Source organism: Oncorhynchus mykiss, chromosome Y, assembly GCF_013265735.2.
Source record: "Oncorhynchus mykiss isolate Arlee chromosome Y, USDA_OmykA_1.1, whole genome shotgun sequence".
Classification (NCBI taxonomy): domain Eukaryota; kingdom Metazoa; phylum Chordata; class Actinopteri; order Salmoniformes; family Salmonidae; genus Oncorhynchus; species Oncorhynchus mykiss.
This window is the reverse complement of record NC_048593.1, coordinates 30,401,149-30,427,828: the sequence shown is the minus strand read 5'-3', so window position 1 is coordinate 30,427,828 and position 26,680 is coordinate 30,401,149. Positions and strand designations below refer to the sequence as shown.

Here is a 26,680-nt window from a genome sequence, read left to right as displayed (position 1 = left end):
TGTAGAACGACATACATTAAGGGTGATTAGAGAGGTCTTGTTGTCTCATTAAGGGTGGTCACGGTCTCATTAAGGTTGATTAGAGAGGTGTTGGTGTGTTGGTGGCGTGTGACTCGGATGATTTGTGTGATGGGAATGAATATGACTGTAAAGTAGAGGGTATTTCTGGGTATGTAGTTAGTGTATTAGCTGTGGGCTCTCCACAGTCTGGCTAGTGTGTGTGGAGCAGACTGTCCTAACAAAGCCCTGTCATCTCATCCCCAGCAGGCAGGCAGACACTCCCCCTGGGTCCTGTGTTTGGCCCTCCCTCCCTCCCCAGCTCTAAGCCTGATTGATTTATGTCGCCTCCAATTCATCACCTTATCAGTGACCAGGGGAATATTGTAATTAACCATTAGATAGCAGAGAAGGCCATTTAAACTGTTGTTTTTTACATTTATGAATTGGGCTTATCTGAGGCACGGTCTGTTGATATGATTAGTGTATTGACGCAGGATGTGTTTTGGGGGATAGTGGTTGTGACAGCTCGGTATCATGGTCAAAATCTTTTTGCCTGATAAACTTTTGGGATGCTGTTTTAGAGGTTGTGAGCCGGTGTGCGACGCTGTGTCGGAGGAGGCTGTGTGTGTCGGAGGCTGTGTTCTGAGGTTGTATCTATTCTAGGGAGGCTGGCTATGTCAGACCCTGTGTCAGATGGAGGCTGTGTGTCGTAGCCTATGTCATAGCCTGTGTTGTAGGATGTGTGATGTATGTATTGTAGGCTGGGGATTGTGTGTCTGGATTAGGGGTGATTAGTAAAGACACTGAGCCCCAACTCCTCCTAGCCACAATGGGGATTACTCCCCCAGTCCCTTAGTCCCCTCTCCTTGCCCCTAGTCCGCTCTCCTTGCCCCTAGTCCGCTCTCCTTGCCCCTAGTCCGCTCTCCTTCCCCCTAGTCCGCTCTCCTTCCCCCTAGTCCGCTCTCCTTCCCCCTAGTCCGCTCTCCTTCCCCCTAGTCCGCTCTCCTTGCCCCTAGTCCGCTCTCCTTGCCTCTAGTCCGCTCTCCTTGCCCCTAGTCCGCTCTCCTTGCCCCTAGTCCGCTCTCCTTGCCCCTAGTCCGCTCTCCTTGCCCCTAGTCCGCTCTCCTTGCCCCTAGTCCGCTCTCCTTGCCCCTAGTCCCCTCTCCTTGCCCCTAGTCCGCTCTCCTTCCCCCTAGTCCGCTCTCCTTGCCCCTAGTCCGCTCTCCTTGTCCCTAGTCCGCTCTCCTTGTCCCTAGTCCGCTCTCCTTGTCCCTAGTCCCCTCTCCTTGCCCCTAGTCCGCTCTCCTTGCCCCTAGTCCGCTCTCCTTCCCCTCCAGTCCGCTGTCCTTCCCTTCCAGTGCGCTCTGCTTCCCCTCCAGTCCCCTCTCCATCCCCCAAGTCCCCTACTCCCCCAGTCCCCTTTCCTTCCCCTACTCCCCCAGTCCCCTCTGCTTCCCCTACTCCCCCAGTCCTCTCTGCTTCCCCTACTGCCCCAGTCCTCTCTGCTTCCCCTACTGCCCCAGTCCCCTCTGCTTCCCCTACTGCCCCAGTCCCCTCTGCTTCCCCTACTCTCCTAGTCCCCTCTTCTTCCCCTACTGCCCCAGTCCCCTCTGCTTCCCCTACTCTCCTAGTCCCCTCTCCTTCCCCTACTCCCCCAGTCCCCTCTGCTTCCCCTACTGCCCCAGTCCCCTCTGCTTCCCCTACTCTCCTAGTCCCCTCTCCTTCCCCTACTGCCCCAGTCCCCTCTGCTTCCCCTACTGCCCCAGTCCCCTCTGCTTCCCCTACTCTCCTAGTCCACTCTGCTTCCCCTACTGCTCCAGTCCACTCTGCTTCCCCTACTCTCCTAGTCCACTCTGCTTCCCCTACTGCTCCAGTCCACTCTGCTTCCCCTACTGCCCCACTCCCCACTCCTTCCCCTACTCTCCTAGTCCCCTCTCCTTCCCCTACTCTCCTAGTCCCCTCTCCTTCCCCTACTCTCCTAGTCCCCTCTCCTTCCCCTACTCTCCTAGTCCCCTCTCCTTCCCCTACTCTCCTAGTCCCCTCTCCTTCCCCTACTGCCTCAGTCCCCTCTCCTTCCCCTACTCTCCTTCCTCTACTGCCTCAGTCCCCTCTCCTTCCCCTACTCCCCCAGTCCCCTCTCCCTCCCTTACACCCCCAGTCCCCTCTCCCTCCCCTACTCTCCTAGTCCCCTCTCCTTCCCCCCTAGTCCCCTCTCCTTCCCCCCTAGTCCCCTCCCCTTCTCCCCTAGTCCCCTCTCCTTCCCCCCTAGTCCCCTCCCCTTCTCCCCTACTGCCCCAGTCCCCTCTCCTTCCCCTACTCTCCTAGTCCCCTCTCCTTCCCCTACTCTCCTAGTCCCCTCTCCTTCCCCTACTGCCCCCTCTCCTTCCCCTACTGCCCCCTCTCCTTCCCCTACTGCCCCTAGACCCCTCTCCTTCCCCTACTCCCCTAGTCCCCTACTGCCCCAGTCCCCTCTCCTTCTCCTACTGCCCCCTCTCCTTCCCCTACTGACCCTAGTCCCCTCTCCTTCCCCTACTCCCCTAGTCCCCTACTGCCCCAGTCCCCTCTCCTTCTCCTCCTCAAATCCCCCCCAAAATTATTGGTCATAACCATACACATGGTTAGCAGATGTTAATGCAAGTGTAGCGAAGTGCTTGTGCTTCTAATTCCGACCATGCAGTAATATCTAACAGTAATCTATCAAATTTACAACAACTACCTTATACACACACAAGTGTAAAGGAATGAATAAGAATATGTACATATAAATATATGGATGAGCGGTGGCCGAACAACATAGGCAAGATGCAGTAGATGGTATAGAGTACAGTATATACATATGAGATGAGTAATGTAGGGTATGTAAACATTATATAAAGTGGCATTGTTTAAAGTGACAAGTGATACATGTATTACATCCAATCCAATTTTTTATTATTGAAGTAGCTAGAGATTTGAGTCAGTATGTTGGCAGCAGCCACTCAATGTTAGTTATGGCTGTTTAACAGTCTGATGGCCTTGAGATATAAGTTGTTTTTCAGTCTCTCGGTCCCAGCTTTGATGCACCTGTACTGACCTCGCCTTCTGGATGATAGCGGGGTGAACAGGCAGTGGTTGTTGTCCTTGATGATCTTTATGGCCTTCCTGTGACATCGGGTGGTGTAGGTGTCCTGGAGGGCAGGTAGTTTGCCCCCAGTGATGCGTTGTGCAGACCTCACTACCCTCTGGAGAGCCTTGCGGTTGTGGGCAGAGCAGTTGCCATACCAGGCGGTGATACAGCCCAACAGGATACTCTCGATTGTGCATCATTAGAGGTTTGTGAGTGCTTTTGGCGACAAGCCAAATTTCTTCAGCCTCCTGAGGTTGAAGAGGCGCTGTTGCACCTTCTTCACCATGCTGTCTGTGGGGGTGGACCGTTTCAGTTTGTCCGTGATGTGTACGCAGAGGAACTTAAAACTTTCTACCTTCTCCACTACTGTCCCGTCGATGTGGATAGGGGGGTGCTCCCTCTGCTGTTTCCTGAAGTCCACGATCCTCTCCTTTGTTTTGTTGACGTTGAGTGTGAGCTTATTTTCCTGACAACCACACTCTGAGGGCCCTCACCTCCTCCCTGTAGGCTGTCTCATCGCTGTTGGTAATCAAGCCTACCACTGTAGTGTCGTCTGCAAACTTGATGATTGAGTTGGAGGCAGGCGTGCATGGCCACACCGTCGTGGGTGAACAGGGAGTACAGGAGAGGGCTGCGAAAGCACCCTTGTGGGGCCCCAGTGTTGAGGATAAGCAGGATGGAGATTAGAGGTCGATACCGATTATTGGAGGACAAAAAAAAAGCCAATACCGATTAATTGGCCGATTTATTAGAATTTTTATACATAGATATATATACAGTGCCTTGCGAGAGTATTCGGCCCCCTTGAACTTTGCGACCTTTTGCCACATTTCAGGCTTCAAACATAAAGATATAAAACTGTATTTTTTTGTGAAGAATCAACAACAAGTGGGACACAATCATGAAGTGGAACGACATTTATTGGATATTTCAAACTTTTTTAACAAATCAAAAACTGAAAAATTGGGCGTGCAAAACTTTTCAGCCCCCTTAAGTTAATACTTTGTAGCGCCACCTTTTGCTGCGATTACAGCTGTAAGATAACTGTGTAGATATCCATAGGAAAAGGTAACTGATCAATATTGGCTAAATATAAGCGAAGATCATTTTTTTTTGTAGAGTGGATTTATGAAAATATTTTGACAAACGTTACCTTAACCTAGTGAGATTTACATGGGTATCAAAACGCCGAGGTGGTTTAAGTCTGCACCCTAACCTGCACCCTAACCGGCACGAAACACAGACCTTATTTGAAGTAGATCAAGACATTCTGTATGGAAGACATGAATGGTAAAATAACGAAGGAACCCCTTTCAAGTTCAGCCAAGTTATTACAGCGCATCAACTATTTCTCTCTAAACCATATACCTTTGACTAATCCAGAAACTATCACCTCGAAAACAAAATGTTTATTCCGTTCCGTATTTTATCTAACAGGTGGCATCCATGAGTCTATATATTCCTGTTACATTGCACAATCTTCAATGTTAGGTCATAATTACGTAAAATTCTGGCAAATTAGTTCGTAAAGAGGCAGGCGGCCCAAACTGTTGCATATACCCTGACTCTGCGTGCAATGAACGCAAGAGAAGTGACACAATTTCACCTGGTTAATATTGGTGCTAACCTGGATTTATTTTAGCTAAGTATGCAGGTTTAAAAATACATACTTGTGTATTGATTTTAAAAAGGCATTGATGTTTATGGTTAAGTACACATTGGAGCAATGACAGTCATTGATTGATTGTTTTTTTTAATGCTAGCTAGCAACTTACCTTAGCTAACTGCATTAGCTAACAGGCAGGCTCTTCGTGGAGTGCAATGTAATCAGGTGTTAGAGCATTGGACTAGTTAACTGTAAGGTTGCAAGATTGGATCCCCCGACATGACACGGTTAAAAATCTGTCGTTCTGCCTCCTAGGCCGTCATTGAAAATAAGAATGTGTTCTTAACGGACTTGCCTAGTTAAATAAAGATTAAATAAAGGTGTAAAAAGTCCCCTTTCCTTCTCCTACTGTCCCAGTCCCCTCTCCTTCCCCCCTAGTCCCCTACTGCCCCAGACCCCTTTCCTTCTCCTACTCCACCAGTCCCCTCTCCGTCCCCCACTCCCCTAGTCCCCTACTCTCCCAGTCCCGTCTCCTTTCCCCTACTTCCCCAGTCCCCTCTCATTCCCCTACTTCCCTAGTCCCCTCTCCTTCCCCCTACTCCCCCATTCCCCTCTCCTTCCCCCACTCTCCCGGTCCCCTCTCCGTCCCCCACTCCCCTAGTCCCCTACTCTCCCAGTCCCGTATCCGTCCCCCTACTTCCCCAGTCCCCTCTCTGCCCTACTCTCCCAGTCCCGTCTCCTTCCCCCTACTTCCCCAGTCCCCTCTCTGTCCTACTCTACCAGTCCCCTCTCCTTCCCCCTACTCCCCCATTCCCCTCTCCTTCCCCCACTCTCCCAGTCCCCTCTCTGTCCCCCACTCCCCTAGTCCCTTACTCTCCCAGTCCCGTCTCCTTCCCCCTACTTCCCTAGTCCCCTCTCCACCATGGCCACTCTCCCAGCCATACCCCTGGTCCTGTACAGGAAGTTGTGGTCGCCATGACCATCCATCCAGGGAGCACTGTCCTCTCCTTTTATTTATTTATTTCTATACAATTGAAGTTGGAAGTTTACATACACTTAGGTTGGAGTCATTAAAACACTCCACAAATGTCTTGTTAACAAACTATAGTTTTGGCAAATCGGTTAGGACATCTACTTTGTGCATGACACAAGTAATTTTCCCAACAATTGTTTACAGACAGATTATTTCACTTATAATTCACTGTATCACAATTCCAGTGGGTCAGACGTTTACATACACTAAGTTGACTGTGCCTTTAAACAGCTTGGAAAATAATGTCATGGCTTGAGAAGCTTCTGATAGGCTAATTGACATCATTTGAGTCAATTGGAGGTGTACCTGTGGATGTATTTCAAGGCCTACCTTCAAACTCAGTGCCTCTTTGCTTGACATCTTGGGAAAATCAAAGGAAATCACCCAAGACCTCAGGAAAAAATATTGTAGACCTCCACAAGTCTGGTTCATCCTTGGGAGCAATTTCCAAACACCTGAAGGTACCACGTTCATCTGTACAAACAATAGTACACAGGTATAAACACCATGGGACCACCATGGGACCACCGCTCAGGAAAGAGACGCTTTCTGTCTCCTAGAGATGAACGTACTTTGGTGCGAAAAGTGCAAATCAATCCCAGAACAACAGCAAAGGACCTTGTGAAGATGCTCGAGGAAACAGGTACAAAAGTATTTATATCCACAGTAAAACGAGTCCTATATCGAAATAACCTGAAAGGCCACTCAGCAAGGAAGAAGCCACTGCTCCAAAACTGCCATAAAAAAAGCCAGACTACGGTTTGCAACTGCACATGGGGACGAAGATCGTACTTTTTGGAGAAATGTCCTCTGGTCTGATGAAACAAAAATAGAACTGTTTGGCCATAATGACCATTGTTATGTTTGGAGGAAAAAGGGGGAGGCTTGCAAACTGAAGAACACCATCCCAACTGTGAAGCACGGGGGTGTCAGCATCATGTTGTGGGGGTACTTTGTTGCAGGAGGGACTGGTGCACGAGGGAAGAACATGATGTGGATATATTGAAACAACATCTCAAGACATCAGGAAGTTAAAGCTTGGTTGCAAATGGGTCTACCAAATGAACAATGACCCCAAACATACTTCCAAAGTTGTGGCAAAATGGCTTCAGGACAACAAAGTCAAGATATTGGAGAGGGCCATCACAAAGCCCTCACCTCAATCATATAGAACATTTGTGGGCAGAACTGAAAAAGCGTGGGCAAGCAAGGAGGCCTACAAACCTGACTCAGTTACACCAGCTCTGTCAGGAGGAATAGGCCAACATTTCCCCAACTTATTGTGGGAAGCTTGTGGAAGGCTACCTGAAATGTTTGACCCAAGTTAAACAATTTAAAGGCAATGCTACCAAATACTAATTGAGTGTATGTAAACTTCTGACCCACTGGGAATGTGATGAAAGAAATAAAAGCTGAAAGAAATAATTCTCTCCACTATTATTCTGACATTTCTCACATTCTTAAAATAAAGTGGTGATCCTAACTGCCCTAAAACAGGGAATTTTTACTAGGATTAAATGTCAGCAATTGTGAAAGACTGTGTTTAAATGTATTTGGCTACAGTGTATGTAAACTTCTGACTTCAACTGTGTGTATATATATATTTTTTGTTTGTTACATAAACATTTTACATACATGGCACATTTTTTTACACAGTTACATAACAAAGATGAGGTAGTCACCTGGAATGCATTTCAATGAACAGGTGTGCTTTGTTAAAAGTAATTTGTGGAATTTCTCTCCTTAATGTTTTTGAGCCAATCAGTTGTGTTGTGACAAGGTAGGGTTGGTATACAGAAAATAGCCCTATTTGGTAAAAGACCAAGTCCATATTATGGCAAGAACAGCTCAAATAATCAAAGAGAAACAACATCATTACTTTAAGACATGAAGGTCAGTCAATCTGGAAAATGTCAAGAACTTAAAAAAAAAAAATCAAGCGCAGTTGCTAAAAGCATCAAGCTTTATGATGAAACTGGCTCTCATGGGGACCGCCACAGGAAAGGAATAGCTGCTGCAGAGGATACATTCATTAGAGTTACCAGCCTCAGAAATTGCAGCCCAAATAAATGCTTCACAGAGTTGAAGTAACAGACACATCTCAACATCAACTGTTCAGAGGAGACTGCATGAATCAGTCCTTCATGGTCAAAATGTAGCAAAGAAACCACTACCAAATGACACCAATAAGAAGAAGAGACTTGCTTGGGCCAAGAAACATGAACAATGGACATTAGACCGGTGGAAATCTTGAGACTTTTGGTTCCAACCACCGTGTCTTTGTGAGACGCTGTGTAGGTGAACGGATGATCTCCGCATGTGTGGTTCCCACCGGGAAGCATGGAGGAGGAGGTGTGATGGTGTGGGGGTGCTTTGCTGGTGACACTGTCAGTGATTTTTTTTGAATATAAGGAATACTTAACCAGCATGGCTACCACTGCATTCTGCAGCGATACGCCACCCCATCTTGTTTGCGCTTAGTGGGACTATCATTTGTTTTTCAACAGGACAATGACCCAACACACCTCCCAGGCTTTGTAAGGGCTATTTTACCAAGAAGGGGAGTGATGGAGTGCCCTAAAACAGGCATCAGATTACCTGGCCTCCACAATCACCCAACCTCAACCCATTTGAGATGGTTTGGGATGAGTTGAACGCAGAGTGAAGGAAAAGCATTCCAGGTAAAGTTGGTTGAGAGAACCTGTGACCAGAAACAAGCTACATGGGGACGATACCAGAATAAATGATCTCATGATTCTGTTTCTTCACAGAGAAATCTGCAGAGCTGAGATTGTTATATAACATTCTGTTTTTGGCAAGAATGTTGTATAATAATTAATAATAGTTGTGCCTAATCAGTTAGTTAGGTACTCCATTTGCTGGTCCCCTTTCATTCAATGTTTAGCTTTACATTTGTCATTGACTGCTACAATTAATTGGGGTCTCTGGAAATAATTTTGTCTCGGGTCTGGTGTTGAGCCATGAGCCATCTGTCTGTTCACACTGCCTCAGAGGACCCAAAGCTCCCCCAGGCTCAAGTCTTCAGGCTCTAGCAGTGTCCTAGTCAGTCAGTCAGCCCCAGAAGGTCCATTATGGGTGCCTGTCTGTAGGGGGGTTATGGGGTCGGCTGGTTGCTGGGACAGAGTGGACTGTAGTGTCCTGGTAAGTCAGTCAGCCCCAGAAGGTCCATTATGGGTGTCTGTTGGGGGTTATGGGGTTCTGTGGCAGAGTGGACTGGAGGGAGGGAGGGAATGGAAGTATTGCTGACTGTTCCCCCTGTCTTTCTTTGAGGATAATGACTATCTGCTGGGTTTCTATTCTGAGCCACTTCCTAATCTGACCCTAATGGGATTTACCCTTCTTCTTTCTTTATTTGGATGTTTACATGTGTGAGGAGCAGTGCGGCGTCCACGCTTGTTACATTATGTGTTGCAGCATGATGTGTGTTCTATCCACTGCTAGGCTGACACATTGACTTCCCCATTTGATTTAGAAATGGGATTTCAGCATAAGGCCATTGAGATGAGGCACATCGGCAGTAGAATAGATGGTCCTGTGAGTTGTCATGATATCAGTATTGTAACACCACAAAACTCTATTTTCTCTATTTTTTCTATTTTTTTAAATAAACAGGAAGCAGAATGAACTCTATGGTCCTTTAAAAACCTGCTGTATGTAAAATATTGTGTGCTATATATTTTGTGTGAGGGGGGGGGGGGGGGGGGGGGGGGGGATGTAACTCTGGAAGACAGCAGGAGGCTGTGTGTTTGAAACATTAGAATGTTTTTCTCTGCATGTTTTGTCATTGTTTCCCTGTCACAATACTTCAGAGTATCAAGATACTGGTATCGTGACAACCCTATTATATGGCATCACCAGGTTGCTAGCTACAGTCCTATCAAATGAATCCATTACTGGATGGACTGTATTGTCTGGCCCTCTAGGACAGGGGTTCCCACTTTCAGTCAGGCCCCCTTCCAACATTGGGGAACATCCTGACCCCCCCCCCCCCCCCCCTGCGCATACACGCCACATCTATTTCTATGGTCACATGCACTGTTCATGACACAAACTGACTGTTTGTCATGTCTAATGTGTATTGATGTGATATTTGAGGGAGTCAAACATTACAACAAAATCTAAGGGCTTAAAAACCTAGCTAAAAAATGTGAGCTGACATGGGCTAGTTGATCTTGACATTTTTTGTCAAGTTATACATAGCTCTGTAAGGTATGCAGTCAGGGCATCAAATTAGCGTTTTGGTCTACCGGCCACTATGGCAGGTGCACCAGCTAATTTGATGCCCTGACTGCATACCTTAGGGAGCTATGTATAACTTGACAAAAAATGTAAAAGAAATCTACTAGCCACAATATTTTTTTCAAGCAAAAATTACACCGACAAAAAACAGATGAGCATGCTTTATGTTTCTAAAACAATACATGTATTACTAGTAACAAGTAATGTGGTATATTGTTTAATTACCTGAGTCTTTTATGGAAATACTTTGAAAACAGCTACTGCAGCATTTATTTTACTATAAATGTAATCATACTTGCAAATTTTTATTCACGAATGCGAGTGAAATGCTTGCAATGTGGAGTCCTGACCACACCACCCGGTGAAATAAACATCTTACCCGGCAATGCCAAAATCTGTACATTTTTAGGCCCTGTATGCAATGACTGACATTACATCAGTCTTATTTTTTCAGAGGGGGGATTCCCCCCCTGCTGATCTACAGTTTGTGAACCAATATCTTCCTTCGCCACCTCCCTAGGAGTTTTGTCTGAAGCTTTCCTGGCTCTCCCTGTCACAGACTCCTTCCACACCTCTCAGACTAGATTTAACACCCCATCCTCCCGTCATCCTCCACGGTGTCCCCTCATGAACTCTCTCCGTTCTCCCCATCACACGTGGTCTTTATCTGTTGTCAGTTCATTTAGAGGAGGGACTGGGAAGGACACATTTTCTTTCATTGGAATAATGTCCACATTTCTCACCATTATGCTTCCTGCTTATATTAGAGGGAGTTGAGCTGAGGGAAGACAGACCCAGGAGAAGAGAGACTGTGAATACTCAATGTGAGACGGTGGATGCTCACTGTCTGCAAGGCATCACATTCTGCTGTATCTGCCGAGTATATGAGCCTGAAGTTCCTCTGTTCTTTCCCCTCACGGTTGCTCAGACACAGATCTGCCTGTGCATCTCGACGTCTGTGTATTAAAGGGGACTCATTGTTGGAGTACGGATTTAACTAGTCCCAATTTTTACGTCTGAATTAGGGGGTGAGTCAGTGTGTGTGCGTACTTACCTCCATGAATATTTACCAGCATTTTAATATAGCTCTGGTAGCAGGTAAACTGTCCCCTGGCAGGTCACCTCTTCCCTGTTTCCTAGTAGATGTGGTAGAGAGAGTAGTGCTGCCACTAGCTCAGGGGACGAGTGGTGTCCTATAGCAGAACATGGAGTAGCAGGCCAGTGACTGATGGAGCTGTCTATCCTGGTGGAGGGAGGGAGGCAGCATACTGTGGCCCAATCCTCTGGATTAAGACAGCCTCCCGTAGGGCAGGAAGAGAGAGCATGGAGCCTGCAGCAGGAGGACAGGGGGAGCAGCCTCACCGTCGCTCCGCCCTAAAGACCCCCAGCAGCCCTATCACTCCACCCCAACCCCCGGATCCCACTGAGAGAATTACGACAGACACAATAGAACAAACAAATAACAGGCCCTGATCAACAGACAATAGACAGATCCAATCTGTTATCTGACCACTTAAACAAACATGCTGTGTCAGCTAATGGGCCTTTTAGTTAACTGTCTGTCTGGAGGTTTTAATCTGGATAGATCCTTCACGGGAGGGGAGGTGAGAGGGACCAGGCCGCATAGCTGTCGGGGGGGGGGGGGGGGGGGGGGGGTCACTGTAACCAGGGAGAAATCCTGTCCTGTCCTCTCCTGTAGAGAATGAGATATGCCCCCCCCTCCTTCCCCATGGTGTTAGGGCCTTAACTCTGACCATGCCACAGCTCAGTCAGACCACAGGGGAGTGGATGGGAAGAGGTTCTGGACAGGAGCAGTGCATGGCCATGGTGTGTCTCTCTCCTCTCCTGGCTGTTACCTGATTTTTCTCTCTGGGCGGCTGCTCTGTGGCTCTGCTCTGACATATTCATCAGCAGTCTCTCCTGATCAGAGTTCAGTCTTTTCTCCTGGGATCTGTCTCTGGCCAGGACGACATGGAGGAGTTAGTCTAGTGCACCCCACACCACACCAACTCCCCACACCCCACCCCACACCAACACCCACACTCCACCCCACACCAACACCCCACACCAACACCAACACCCACACCCCACACCACACCAACTCCCAACACCAACACCCACACCCCACACCCACACCCCACCCCACACCAACTCCCCACCCCGCACCAACCCCCCACACCAACACCCACACCCCACTTCACACCAACACCCCTACCCCACACCAACACCCACACCCCACCCCACACCAACACCCCTCCCCACCCCACACCAACACCAACTCCCAACACCCCTCCACACCAACACCAACTCCCAACACCAACACCCCTCCCCACCCCACACCAACACCCCACCCCAAACCAACACCCACACCAACACCCACACCCCACCCCACACCAACTCCCAACACCCACACCCCTCCCCACACCAACACCCCTCCCCAGACCCACACCCATCTCCATGTATTAAACAGCAGGATTTGATGACACTATGAAAGTCCTGCCTACTGCCTGGATTATGTCCGATGCGGTTTTTGAATGGGATTCAAGAGTATATCATCAAATTCATGAAAATGCAGTCATTGAATACATATTTAAGCAATAAGGCCCGAGGGGGTGTGGTATGTAGCCAATACCATGGCTATGGGCTGTCTAGGCAGATTTCCTCTGTCCAGTGTCTGTGTTCTTTTGCCTTTCTTAATATTTTCTTTTTATTGCCAGTCTGAGATATGTATTTTTCTTTGCAACTCTGCCTAGAAGGCCAGCATCCCGGAGTCGCCTCTTCACTGTTGACTTTGAGACTGGTGTTTAGCTGGTACTATTTACTGAAGCTGCCAGTTGAGGACTTGTGAGGCATCTGTTTCTCAAACTAGACACTCTAATGTACTTGTCCTCTTGCTCAGTTGTGCACCGGGGCCTCCCACTCCTCTTTCTATTCTGGTTAGTGCCAGTTTGCGCTGTTCTGTGAAGGGAGTAGTGCCCAGCGTTGTATGAGATCTTCAGTTCCTTGGCAATTTCTCGCATTGAATTGCCTTCATTTCTCAAATCAAGAATAGACTGACAAGTTTCAGAAGAAAGTTCATTGTTTCTGGCTAGTTTGAGCCTGTTATCGAACCGACAAATGCTGACGCTCCAGATACTCAACTAGTCTAAAGAAGGCCAGTTTAATTGCTTCTTTAATCAGAACAACAGTTTTCAGCTGTGCTAACATAATTGCAAAAACATTTTTTAATGATTAATTAGCCTTTTAAAATGAGAAACTTGGATGAGCTAACACAACGTGCCGTTGGAACACAGGAGTGATGGTTGCTGATAATGGGCCTCTGTACGCCTATGTAGATATTCCATTAAAAATCTTCAGTTTCCAGCTACAATAGTCATTTACAACATTAACAATGTCTACACTGTATTTCTGATCAATTTGACAAAAAAAATGCTTTTCTTTCAAAAACAAGGACATTTCTAAGTGACCCCAAACCTTTGAATGGTAGTGTATATTGAATGACTGCGTTTTTATGAATTTGATGATATACTCTTGAATCACATTCAAAAACAGCAAGGGACATGATCCAGGAAGTTATGAGCAGTTTTTCCACAGGGGTCAGGTTCAAAAGCTGTTGGTGATGGCCAGATATTTATGTTCTGTGAAGGCAGATTGGACAGGTCAGGTCAGGTGACATTGACCCCTGGCACCAGGCCAGAGTGGATTGAGAAATTGATGTGTGTGTTTGTTTGTGAGGCGTGTGCGTCCTTTAATGAAGCAGTTTTGCCTGCGTCCTTCAAACAGATTTTACTGTGAGACGTTATGGTTATATAAGTATCTGCTGCTCACGTCATCCATTTGCGTACGTGTGTGGGTGTGTGTTAACTTTCGTGTGTAATTGAAACCATAGGTCTACTCCCCTTGCCAAGTCTGCATATGAATGACATTAATTGCCATGCAACTGGCCGTTTACTAAGCTAAATACTACACTCGTATACTAGAGAAGCTAAACTACAGGTATTGTACCATTCCCTCCCTCACCTTTCTCCCTCCCACTCTCGGCCTCATTTGTACCGACCATATCTGTTCGCGCTAGTATTTGCATCGACCTTGTCATGTCATGCTAGAAAATGTGCCAAGTTAAAGTGTGAGCCTATTAGACTGCGGGAGATGTTAGGAATAGAATGTGGGGTTCTCCAAAGTCAACTTTGGGCTATTAAAAAGCATTTGTTAGGCTCTGAAAGTAACTCCACACCGTTTAAAAACTCACTCTCTCACCGCTGTTGTCACTCTCTGTTCCCCTGCAGGTTGGATGGTTTTCCTCCCGGTCACCATGATAACCATCTCTCTCTGTTCCCCTGCAGGTTGGATGGTTTTCCCCCAGCCCCGGTCACAATGATAACCATCTCTCTCTGTTCCCCTGCAGGTTGGATGGTTTTCCCCCAGCCCCGGTCACAATGATAACCATCTCTTTCTGTTCCCCTGCAGGTTGGATGGGTTTCCCCCTGGTCACCATGATAACCATCTCTCTCTGTTCCCCTGCAGGTTGGATGGTTTTCCCCCAGCCCCGGTCACAATGATAACCATCTCTCTCTGTTCCCCTGCAGGTTGGATGGGTTTCCCCCTGGTCACCATGATAACCATCTCTCTCTGTTCCCCTGCAGGTTGGATGGTTTTCCCCCAGCCCCGGTCACCATGATAACCATCTCTCTCTGTTCCCCTGCAGGTTGGATGGTTTTCCTCCCGGTCACCATGATAACCATCTCTCTCTGTTCCACTGCAGGTTGGATGGTTTTCCCCCAGCCCCGGTCACAATGATAACCATCTCTCTCTGTTCCACTGCAGGTTGGATGGTTTTCCTCCCGGTCACCATGATAACCATCTCTCTCTGTTCCCCTGCAGGTTGGATGGTTTTCCCCCAGCCCCGGTCACAATGATAACCATCTCTCTCTGTTCCCCTGCAGGTTGGATGGTTTTCCCCCAGCCCCGGTCACAATGATAACCATCTCTCTCTGTTCCCCTGCAGGTTGGATGGTTTTCCCCCAGCCCCGGTCACAATGATAACCATCTCTCTCTGTTCCCCTGCAGGTTGGATGGTTTTCCCCCAGCCCCGGTCACAATGATAACCATCTCTCTCTGTTCCCCTGCAGGTTGGATGGTTTTCCCCCAGCCCCGGTCACAATGATAACCATCTCTCTCTGTTCCCCTGCAGGTTGGATGGTTTTCCCCCAGCCCCGGTCACAATGATAACCATCTCTTTCTGTTCCCCTGCAGGTTGGATGGGTTTCCCCCTGGTCACCATGATAACCATCTCTCTCTGTTCCCCTGCAGGTTGGATGGTTTTCCCCCAGCCCCGGTCACAATGATAACCATCTCTCTCTGTTCCCCTGCAGGTTGGATGGTTTTCCCCCAGCCCCGGTCAACATGATAACCATCTCTCTCTGTTCCCCTGCAGGTTGGATGGTTTTCCCCCAGCCCCGGTCAACATGATAACCATCTCTCTCTGTTCCCCTGCAGGTTGGATGGGTTTCCCCCTGGTCACCATGATAACCATCTCTCTCTGTTCCCCTGCAGGTTGGATGGTTTTCCCCCAGCCCCGGTCACCATGATAACCATCTCTCTCTGTTCCCCTGCAGGTTGGATGGGTTTCCCCCTGGTCACCATGATAACCATCTCTCTCTGTTCCCCTGCAGGTTGGATGGTTTTCCCCCAGCCCCGGTCACCATGATAACCATCTCTCTCTGTTCCCCTGCAGGTTGGATGGTTTTCCCCCAGCCCCGGTCAACATGATAACCATCTCTCTCTGTTCCCCTGCAGGTTGGATGGTTTTCCTCCCGGTCACCATGATAACCATCTCTCTCTGTTCCCCTGCAGGTTGGATGGTTTTCCCCCAGCCCCGGTCACAATGATAACCATCTCTCTCTGTTCCACTGCAGGTTGGATGGTTTTCCCCCAGCCCCGGTCACCATGATAACCATCTCTCTCTGTTCCCCTGCAGGTTGGATGGTTTTCCCCCAGCCCCGGTCACAATGATAACCATCTCTCTCTGTTCCCCTGCAGGTTGGATGGTTTTCCCCCAGCCCCGGTCAACATGATAACCATCTCTCTCTGTTCCCCTGCAGGTTGGATGGGTTTCCCCCTGGTCACCATGATAACCATCTCTCTCTGTTCCCCTGCAGGTTGGATGGTTTTCCCCCAGCCCCGGTCACCATGATAACCATCTCTCTCTGTTCCACTGCAGGTTGGATGGGTTTCCCCCTGGTCACCATGATAACCATCTCTCTCTGTTCCACTGCAGGTTGGATGGTTTTCCCCCAGCCCCGGTCACCATGAGCACCATCTCTCCCACCGACTTCGACAGCCAGGAGATCCAGCAGCAGTACAATGACATCAACAACCGCTGGGACCTGGCCGCAGAGACCAACTGGGACAATGAGAACAGCTCGGCACGCCTCTTTGAGCGCTCGCGCATCAAAGCTCTGGCAGGTGGGACAACCCAATGTGTTAGTGTGTGTGTATTGTGCATACATGTGATGTGTGTCAGGGTATAGGACCAGATGTGTGTTCCAAGTACACCCTCCTGTGCTGGAACATGACCAGCCATGCAGGTTGCAGTAGTGTGGAGGGCCCAGCAGAGGGAGCAACAGGCAACCAGAGGCAGCAGCATCAGGCACCTCTGTTTTGCAACAATACTGATCTCTCTGTGGTAGTCACAGTCTCAAACACACCCCACCCTTCACAGACACACCACACCACACTGGAGGAAAAACAACTGACACCACAACTCCAGACTGTGAGTACATGATAGTACACTGATACTAGTATACTGTTAAAAGGTTAGTCTCACCATCACACATTGAAAAGCAACCACTCTCTCTGTGGTAACAGACCCGTTCAGACCCTGTCACCATCATAATGTCATATGTATGTTAATGTATGTAGATTTTTAACCACTAACCAAATGCCTTATGGATCAGTTATGGAAAGGAGAACAGAGCTGTGTGTTGGCTGTTTGTCATCTTCTCCCGACATAACTTCATAACACCACGGCAATAGATCACACTGAACTGACTAACAAACTAGTATGACCCGAGTTGTGGAGATGTGTGTGTGTGTGTGTGTGGTTAGAGGAGCTGTGTGTGTGTGTGTATTCATACAGTATTTTCCATAAGACTCCATAAGTGTGGGTGTGTGTGCTCTTTACTCCCTGGGAATGCTGCTGACACGTCTCCTTTTTACAAGTAGGGGCTTGATGTGCACATTCTTTGACACAACAGCTACAGTAGCTCCCCCTCCCCCACAGCACCCTGCATTTCTTCTACACTTTTTCAGTGATTCCCCGAGGATTTTTGGGGGCAGCGGTGGCAAAGTTGGCGGGCTGGGGAGGGTGTGGCCAATGGTGCAGTTGCAAGGTTAGCTTGGGTGGGTGTGGCAAATGGCACGGTTTTAGAGGCCGTGCAATTTTCATGCAATTTTACACATTTTTCCATGGGGTGGAGAAAATGTTGTAGTTTTAAAACTAGTCCCCTGCAATTCTACACATTTTGTCATGGGTCTGAGAGAAAAATTGCCGTTTCAAAGCTAATTTGATGAATTTTAATTTTGCATTCTCCCTGACTGTCTAGTTTTTATTTTGATGCTTGTTACTTCTCCAAGATGATCTTATTTAAAAAATATATAGCATAGGGGAAACTAGGTCTGGCCCCATTTAGTTGATAGGTTGTTGGTTGAGCAATATTTTTTTAGTCGAGCAGTGGCAAATAGATAATTATTTTTCGTGGCACACAAGACACCTGTCTGATTTGCACCTGTCTCAGTGGACTAATCCATTGAGGAGGCCGCGGGGGTGCCACGGTCCAAGAAAAAGTGGAGTGTGGCTAAGCTGCACAAGGCATGTCGCTCTTCAGAATGCACTTTCTCCTGCTATTTCCTGTTTCATAAGTTCATTATGTGCATTGTTTGCTGTTCATCAATTCCCTTTTACATATATCACCAGTAGTAGCCTACATTTACCATTAGTTCCCATCATTTCTATAATAATTTGTTTGGTTATTGTAATTTCTGTTAATGCATTCAATATATTATTACAGTTGTTTACCGTTGTCATGGTCGGAGTGGACACGTTGTTTGCAGAACTCACAACCGTTTTTTTTTTAAATTCCATTTGAATTTTGTCAATTTATTCATCGTCTTGTTTGAAATGCTCCTGTCAATGTTGAGTAAGGACGCGCACCGGGTTACTCATATAGAAGTAGGACTATAGTTCCTCAAAGTAATAGAAAAATATAGGACAATAGTTCCTGTAGGACAATAGTTCCTGTAGGACAATAGTTCCTGTAGGACAATAGTTCCTGTAGGACAATAGTTCCTGTAGGACAATAGTTCCTGTATGACAATAGTTCCTGTAGGACAATAGTTCCTGTAGGACAATAGTTCCTGTAGGACAATAGTTCCTGTAGGACAATAGTTCCTGTAGGACAATAGTTCCTGTATGACAATAGTTCTTGTAGGACAATAGTTCCTGTAGGACAATAGTTACTGTAGGACAATAGTTCCTGTAGGACAATAGTTCCTGTAGGACAATAGTTCCTGTAGGACAATAGTTCCTGTAGGACAATAGTTCCTGTAGGACAATAGTTCCTGTATGACAATAGTTCTTGTAGGACAATAGTTCCTCAAAGTATTAGAAAAATATTTCCAACTCTCTCCCTTTCAATAGCCACTCGACATGAAAGGGAAAATGTAATGCTCTGATCCAGTGGAGATTTCATAAAATACCTGATTACTTCTTATCCCATGCACAAATAGCCCACAGCTGTGTCTGTCCTGAGCTCACTGGCACGGATATTTTATGCAATGTTGCAAGTTAGCTAGTGTGCGTTTCGTGCCGACCCAGTTGATAGTTGATACAATGTTTCAATTTCGCTGTAGACAGGCCATGCATAGCCAATGTGATTTATAGGATATTTATTTTATCAGGATATTTTCTACCTGCAGGCTGCAATGTTTTTATTTTTTGGCTACTGTAGGCTATTTTTACATAGTTGGCAATGGCAATAAAAGTTACTTTTAGATTTGTATAATTTTAATTTAAATAGAAGGATATCCACAGACAATGATTTTGAGGTAAAGATTATTATAAATAAAACTGTTCCACGAAAATAGACTTATTTAATCAAATGGCGTGCATAAAGCATCATACAATTTCAGTACAGTATAGTTGATTTTATGAAAACACATAGGGTGTGCATAATATATGAAAAATACATTGAGATGAATCGATTGACTAATATTTTTGTTGTTGTTGGGGACAGTCCTAGGAGAAACAGCCTTAGCCCACAGGATCTATGATCAGTCCATTGGTCACAGGATCTATGATCAGTCAGTCCATCGGTCACAGGATCTATGATCAGTCCATTGGTCACAGGATCTATGATCAGTCAGTCCATCGGTCACAGGATCTATGATCAGTCCATTGGTCACAGGATCTATGATCAGTCAGTCCATCGGTCACAGGATCTATGATTAGTCCACCTGTCTCATCTCTCTTTTCATCCTCTACTCCCCCTACACAGTGAAGGAGCTGATATCATCTCCTGGGCCCGGGCTCATTTGCATGGATTTGGCTCTCAATTTGTGGACTCCTATATGCACAGCTAGCTCTAAATGTCCTATCTAGACTTCTATAGTCTGAGGACAGAGTCTATATATTATGTGTAGCCTCTAAGGTTCATTACTCTACGAGCTATTAGAACTGTGACTTTGATCAGCAGCTCCTTGGTTACCTGCCTTTTTTCCTGTCATGACCTAGTAGTGCCTCCTTCCCTCAGGTGTTCATTTAAATGCTTCCGGCTTCTGTTTGTGTGTGTTGGTGTGATTCATCCAACTGTGTTCGTGGCCTAATAATATCTGACGTCCCGGGATGTCTTCACACACCTGACTGGTGTATCTTGGCCATGGGGAAGCTGTGGAGTGTGAAATGCCTGGAAGGTAACATGGCAGGTAAGAGCCAAGGTAAAACATGACAGACTGAGAGACTCGGGCAGAGAGAGCCATCGGAGGGACAGGGAGAGGAAAATGTGGAGGGTATGAAAGTGCAGGTAATGGCCCTCAGTGTGGAGCCTGAACACTGACAGCCTCAACTCGACCATGATGCCTCTTATTGACCTGCAGAGTGTGGTTGTTTCACTCCTGTGGTGGCCGTAACAGACATCTTTATCTCTCTCTCTTTCTCTCTCTCCACATCTCCTCACTGACTGGAATCCCTGGAATCCCTCTCCTCTGTTCCCCTGTCAGATGGTTCACTTCTCTCCCTTCCTGTTCTCTGCTCCACTGTCTCACTCATATCCGTAGGCCAGATCATTATCTGTAATTGCAGTGTGCTTCATACAGGAGCTCCTGCCAAATGGTTGCTTGAATACTTTTTTCCCCCTTTGTTTTCAAAAGTTGCAGAAAGTGGTTGTTTATCCCTGGTTGTTTATCCAGCCATCTGCACAGCAAGCAGACAAGCTGTTTATAGAGAAAGGAAGCCTCTTTATCCCAAGGCATGAGCATGCACGCACTCACACACACACACACACACACACACACACACACACACACACACACACACACACACACACACACACACACACACACACACACACACACACAGAGAGACCTGCCCTTCTCATTATAGGCCTGCATGTTAACAGGGATGTTTGATATATGGTCTGGGCTGCGATGCGTCCGTCACTGAGCTCTGTGCTCTTCTCATCACCCCTGGCAACTGTGACAGAACCCCTCAACCCCCAGTGAGAGCCCTGCGTCTGTTCTCTGGGACTCATTAGGCCACTTCCTTCTATAAAGTCCTGGTCACTCTGAAGCCCCTGGCCCCTAGATCTTCCCCTGTACTCTACCGTCTTAACAAACTTAAACCAAAGCAGGCCAAACACAGCCTATAAAACAACGGACTGAAGACCAGTGCCCCCTGGATAGGGCAGGCTGTAGGCCTATACCCTAGGGGCTCCTGTATGATTAGCACAGAGCCAGTCTCTGACCTCTGCGAAACAAGTTTACCCAAACCTTTGCTGTAAGAAAGCTCATTTAATTTTGTCCTGTTTGTTTCTACTGAACAACACGGCTCTGGTGTGCCATATCCAGATCACTAGAGGACATTCTGCTGCTGCAGCAAAACGAGAGCAATGCACACACCTGTTATCTAGACTATTATTTCTGAGGAATGTATTGATATTTTTATTTTACTAGCATTAAATCATTGTTTGTGTTAAAAGACATGTTGAAAATCATTGCTGAGAGGTTTTGATTAGGTGGGTCTCAGTGGACTGTGATTGCTCAGAGAAACCACACACGCGCACACACGTATACAAACGCATACATTCTCTCTCTCTCCCCTGCTCGGGCAGGAAAGAGATTGTTGCTGCTGCTGACAGTTTCTCAACTACTTCCTTCCTGTCTTAACACCTTATTTTAGTCCCATGCAGTGGAGCAGAAAGAGGACTAGAGAGATCAGATGTAAAACAGAGATGGAGAGAACAACACAAGTATGGCTACTGTGATACACCTCACTGGCTGACCACACCTCCTACGCTACCTACTTGGCATTTAAAAGGATTGGAATGATATACCTTCTGCCTCACCCTATTGTACGTTGCAGAATGGTTTAATCCACCTCTCCACTCCTCCTGTCGCCCCTCCTCCACTGATCCAGCCCTCTGCCTGCTCTTCCCACAGGCTCCTCCCTAAAACACACCTTATGCTAATGCACCAGCTTTCAGAGAGCAGCAGGCTCTGTTTACACAGCCGTCCGACAGCAGCCGGTTCTCCTGCTGTGCTGAAAACAAGGTGTGTGTGAGGCTGAATACGCTCAAAGTTAGGAGGAACCGCAGAGCCAGTGTGTGTTAGTGTGAATGTGAAGAGAACCTGTGCTGCCCTAAAGGTTTCTACTTTGCTGAGAGGAGTGTGGCAAAGACTTCAGAACAGGAGGGGAAAAGAAGAGAACATTTTGTTCTTAGTAAATACAACTTCTCCACCCTTGCACATACTACTGCTTTTTCAGTAAAGAAGTGAGAGGGGGAAGAAAAGAAAGGAGGAATCATTTTTTGAAAGTGGAAGACAGGATGGCGTGCTCTGCCTTTACACTCTGGTAGAGAAGAAGGACTGGGATTTGAGGGGGGAAAACTGTCCATAAAAAGCTTGTTTGGGATTTTACAGAATTTTCTTCAACTGAAACCTATAGATTATTGAGTAGAATCTACGGGTAGATAGCTACCTCCTGTCCTGGGGACAGCCCTGCTGGCCTTGTGCTATGCTGGAGAGCCCACTTGCCCAGACACACTGCAGAGCACCATACCTGAGGAGGTGATTTAGGCTGAGAGGGAGAGCTCCAACATGGAGCTGGACCACCAGAGAGCAAAGGAGCCCTGTCTCTCCCCGGCAGCGTTTGTTAACCAGGTGCAGTACTCCAACATCCTGGAGGGGAGGTTTAAACAGCTGCAAGGTAAGAGCCAACTGCTATACTAGGCTGGATTAACACCTATTCTGGAATCTCCTAAACCTGCTTGAATAAGAAATGAAAGAAAGATGTTAAGAGCTTTTTGGCTCCTGATGTATTATATATTATGTTGAGCTAGAGTGCAGAAAGTCCATCCAATATTCACCAGTTCAGAGAGATGGAGAGTGAAGAAATGTGTCCCCAATGTGTCTCCTTCATTCCTGGTGTCCGTGGTAACCACTGGCCCGCTCCTGGAGAGTGTCCCTGTTTTTGTGGGCTGTATTTCAGAGGGTAGTTCCTGTCCCAGGTCCAGCGTCTTCAGGTCAGTTAGAGACACTGACTGGCTGGCCGACAGATCAGCTCCACCTGATCACCAGGCCACCTGGCCTTCCATATCCAATTACAGCCCTGGCCTCCGTCTGTGGCCTACGCCATCACCGTGACTATAGTAACGCAGGCACACAGTCAGATGAATACAAGTCAATAGCTGACTAACATCTAGCCTTGGAGGCTAAGGTTTTGCCATATTTTGTGGCAAAGGGAGATTTACCCATGCACTTGGTGATTCATTTAGGGCTTATCCCCTTATGCAAATATGGTAATCCCCTTTTTCAAGATGGCCATAATAGGGTTGAGGTGCTATAGCAGACTAGCAGTAAGGAACAGTGTAGTGTAGGTAGGTAGGTGTGTGTTGTTGTGTTTATTTTGTCTATCTGGGTTGTGTGTGACCAGGTGTGCCTGGTTCCTATGAGCTGCACTACTCCCTAGTCATGGGCCAGTAGCCAGGTTTAGATTGGCAGGTTTAGAGTGTTATGCAGTCAATCAATGAAGCAATCACTAAAGATCACAACATTGTGCCGGTTTTCTCTGCCTCCTCGTTGTCGTCTGGAATGGAGCGTGTTCAAAGAGTTGACTTGTGGGGCAAGTCAACACACACCCTATGTTTGACATTCTTTGTGTGCTCTAATGATATTTCACCTCCTGGATTGGGCAATCAGTCCAGTGTCACTAAAGGCTCAAACACATGGCACGGAATGTGGATCTCGCGTTCTTCTGCCGATCGCTCAGCGAACTGTGTTTTAGGGACCACCCGCTTTAGTCGTTATTGTTATTCATTATTTATTCCTCGTCACTATTTTGTATTTTTATCTTTAACTCTACGTTGTTGGAAAAGCACCCGTAAGTCAGCATTTCACTGTTAGTCTACAGCTGTTGTTTACCAAACGTGACAAATAACATTTGATTGGATTGATAGGTCTGACATTTTTCACACGATTCTACATGGAAAATCTGTTCGCAAATTACGTTCAAGGTGCTAAGTACTCTCGGCCAGCAAACTCTATTGGTGTTTCTGAGCCCTAGTTTGGGATTGATTGGGAGTTTGGGATTGATTTACTCCTTTAAATTCCCAAGTTGTATAACCTCCTTGACTCCCCCTCCTCTCACCACAGTTCAGTCCTGTGTGTCTGTCTGTGTGAGATCCCCCTCTTCTCACCACAGTTCAGTCCTGTGTGTCTGTCTGTGTGAGATCCCCCTCTTCTCACCACAGTTCAGTCCTGTGTGTCTGTCTGTGTGAGATCCCCCTCTTCTCACCACAGTTCAGCCCTGTGTGTCTGTCTGTGTGAGATCCCCCTCTTCTCACCACAGTTCAGTCCTGTGTGTCTGTCTGTGTGAGATCCCCCTCTTCTCACCACAGTTCAGTCCTGTGTGTCTGTCTGTGTGAGATCCCCCTCTTCTCACCACAGTTCAGTCCTGTGTGTCTGTCTGTGTGAGATCCCCCTCCCCTTTACTAGTCAGCATGATTTTTCTCCGTGATAGGATCTCAAGTGAGGGATTTATCTGTCACTTCCCATGTATTCAAAAGAAAGTCAACCTGTGTGTGTGTGTGTGTGTGTGTGTGTGTGTGTGTGTGTGTGTGTGTGTGTGTGTGTGTGTGAGAGTGACACACCCATTCCATCTCCTGATAGGGGCTGATGTACCCAAGCGTAGCTGTAGTTACAGACAGGGGCTACATGAGGGCTTAAGTGGAGATAAAATGGCTACGATGACCGTTTCCAAATCATCTGCGGGACCAACAGATATTTTCATCCCAGAGTTGTCTGTCTGACCACCCGCTCCTTCCCGCAGCATGAAAAATGCCGACCGCACTGCAATAATCTCTGTTGTGACCCGCTGGTCCTTCGGGCATCCCGCGGGAATGCAGCCCTCTACCCCCGATGACTTTCCTGATCGTCAAGAATGTGAAATATAATTTTCCCATTGGCAAAACATACTCAACATGGTAAACACTTAACCACCAACACTGGGTGAATGTGTAACGGTTGAAAGTACTGTTGATGAGTGTTTGTTGTTTCTTGGGAGAATGCTTCCCCGAGCACCACAGTACAGATCATATCAGCTGTGTGTTCATCACAATAAGATGAGCTAGGAGCCCTGGTTGTTTAACATGGTAAACAAAACCATCCGTAACCAGTCTGGTGACCTAGTGCCTCAACACAAACAACACACCTGCTACAGTAAGTGATACAATCATCACTTTAACCGACCCAATGTTGGTTTAATAAAGCGTGAAAGATATTGAGTGCCAAGGTGATAGGCATGGTGAATTTGGTTAGGTAGTGTGTCATGATTTAAAGGGTCACTATCCCTGGTGCCAGTCACCTCTGCCTCCACCGCTGTCTGAGTAAACACTGACGTGGGCTTCAGGAGGGGACAGCTCAGTAGCCGTTAGTAGTGTGCCTCTATTCTAACAGAAGGAAAGGACAGGAAAAGATACACTCATTTTTAGAGAGCAAGACACAGCTGTTGTGTTCGGGAGCTTGTCAAAGGATATATTATGGCCAATTTGGTACCAACGTTTTCAGGATTGTTTTAGTCCAGGGAACAATGTTTTAGTCCAGTGTCACTAAAGGCTCGCACACATCGCACCAAATGTGGATCTCGCGTTCATCTGCCATTCGCACCTTCAACACGTACAACTATAGGGTGGAGCTGGTCTACCTGATTGAAACACACTTAGGACCATAAAACCATTGATTCAATCCTGCTGTTGACCAGATAAGAGGTCAGAGAATGTCAGTTTCTTCGACTGGGGATAAGGGTCATTCCAACAGCACCTTGTGGAATTGATTTGAAAATAATGATCTTGCACTGTCACATCTTACATAAGGGTGAGGTTGGAGTGTGATCTATGTGATAACAGTGGAATGCTAGTTCCTGTAGGGTAGAATGTAATGGTTCAACTGATAGCATGGTCCATAGAGATATTTGACTAAGTGAAAAGAACTGTCAAACCAAGGGTCACAGCACAGGGGCTTTTTGAATCCTCTTCAGACCAGATTGGCTGTGTTAGCGTAATTGGAGTTGGTCGAGCAGAGAGAGGCCATCATTGTGGCTAACTTTGGTCTCAGGCAACCTGATGCACTGTAGTAGTGTAGGCTACTTATGTAGATACAGATTAAGTTCTTGTCACCTAATCGCGATTGTGTCCATTTGGAGCATTTAAGCCCTGTGGAGTCTACGTACATGTTAAGGGATTATGAGACTTGGTCCGGTCTTCCTTCCTCAGGCCATTGGCATGCTTAGGCTCCATTTTCTCAGCATTTTGTTCCTTTACTTTATTTAAGAAGTGAATAGGCACTTAAAGAGATCCATGTCCCATTCTAGGGTCACATTACAGATGTAGTAGCAGGCTATCCATAGACTCTATATTAACTCTAACCTCCTAGTGAAGGCAGCTCCAGCTAGAGGCCTCCAGCTCAGAATCACATTTCCAAGGTTAGGATATATCCTACATACACACGATACCTTATCGACAAGAATGCTTTTGTTGACACAGTTGTATTTTTATTTACTGTTTCCTACTTGAGAAAGTAGAAGAAGAATGATGTTTTGGGGGGCTTGAGGGCATTTAGCTGTTCCCTGCCTGCTGGTTGATGCCCATTTTGTGTCCAGATGTTATTATGACTGAGGGATGCCTCTGCTCTGCCTTCATCCTATAGGACTGGCCTTGGCCGCCCTCTGCCCCTTCTCTCCCCCCTAGCAGACCCTTCTCTCCCCACTAGCAGCCCCTTCTCTCCCCATTAGCAGCCCCTCTTCTCCCCACTAGCAGCCCCTCCTCTCCCCACTAGCAGCCCCTCCTCTCCCCACTAGCAGCCCCTCCTCTCCCCATTAGCAGCCCCTTCTCTCCCCATTAGCAGCCCC

The 26,680-nt window shown here is 47.1% G+C and overlaps 1 protein-coding gene across 7 annotated transcripts in view; it reads left to right on the top strand.

Annotated features, from left to right (window-relative positions):
* LOC110510012 (spectrin beta chain, non-erythrocytic 1) overlaps nucleotides 1–26,680 on the top strand; it is a 100,699-nt gene that overhangs the window by 9,715 nt on the left and 64,304 nt on the right. For 5 of the 7 annotated variants that reach the window (XM_036968358.1, XM_036968357.1, XM_036968355.1 and 2 more), the window contains exon 2: nucleotides 16,283–16,470. In XM_036968358.1, coding sequence (XP_036824253.1) covers nucleotides 16,314–16,470 — 157 coding nt within the window. In that variant the 5' untranslated portion in view covers nucleotides 16,283–16,313. Of the gene's footprint in view, nucleotides 1–16,282; nucleotides 16,471–21,749; nucleotides 22,484–26,680 lie in introns of those variants that run through there. The other 2 variants (XM_036968359.1, XM_036968356.1) reach the window with 1 other exon arrangement.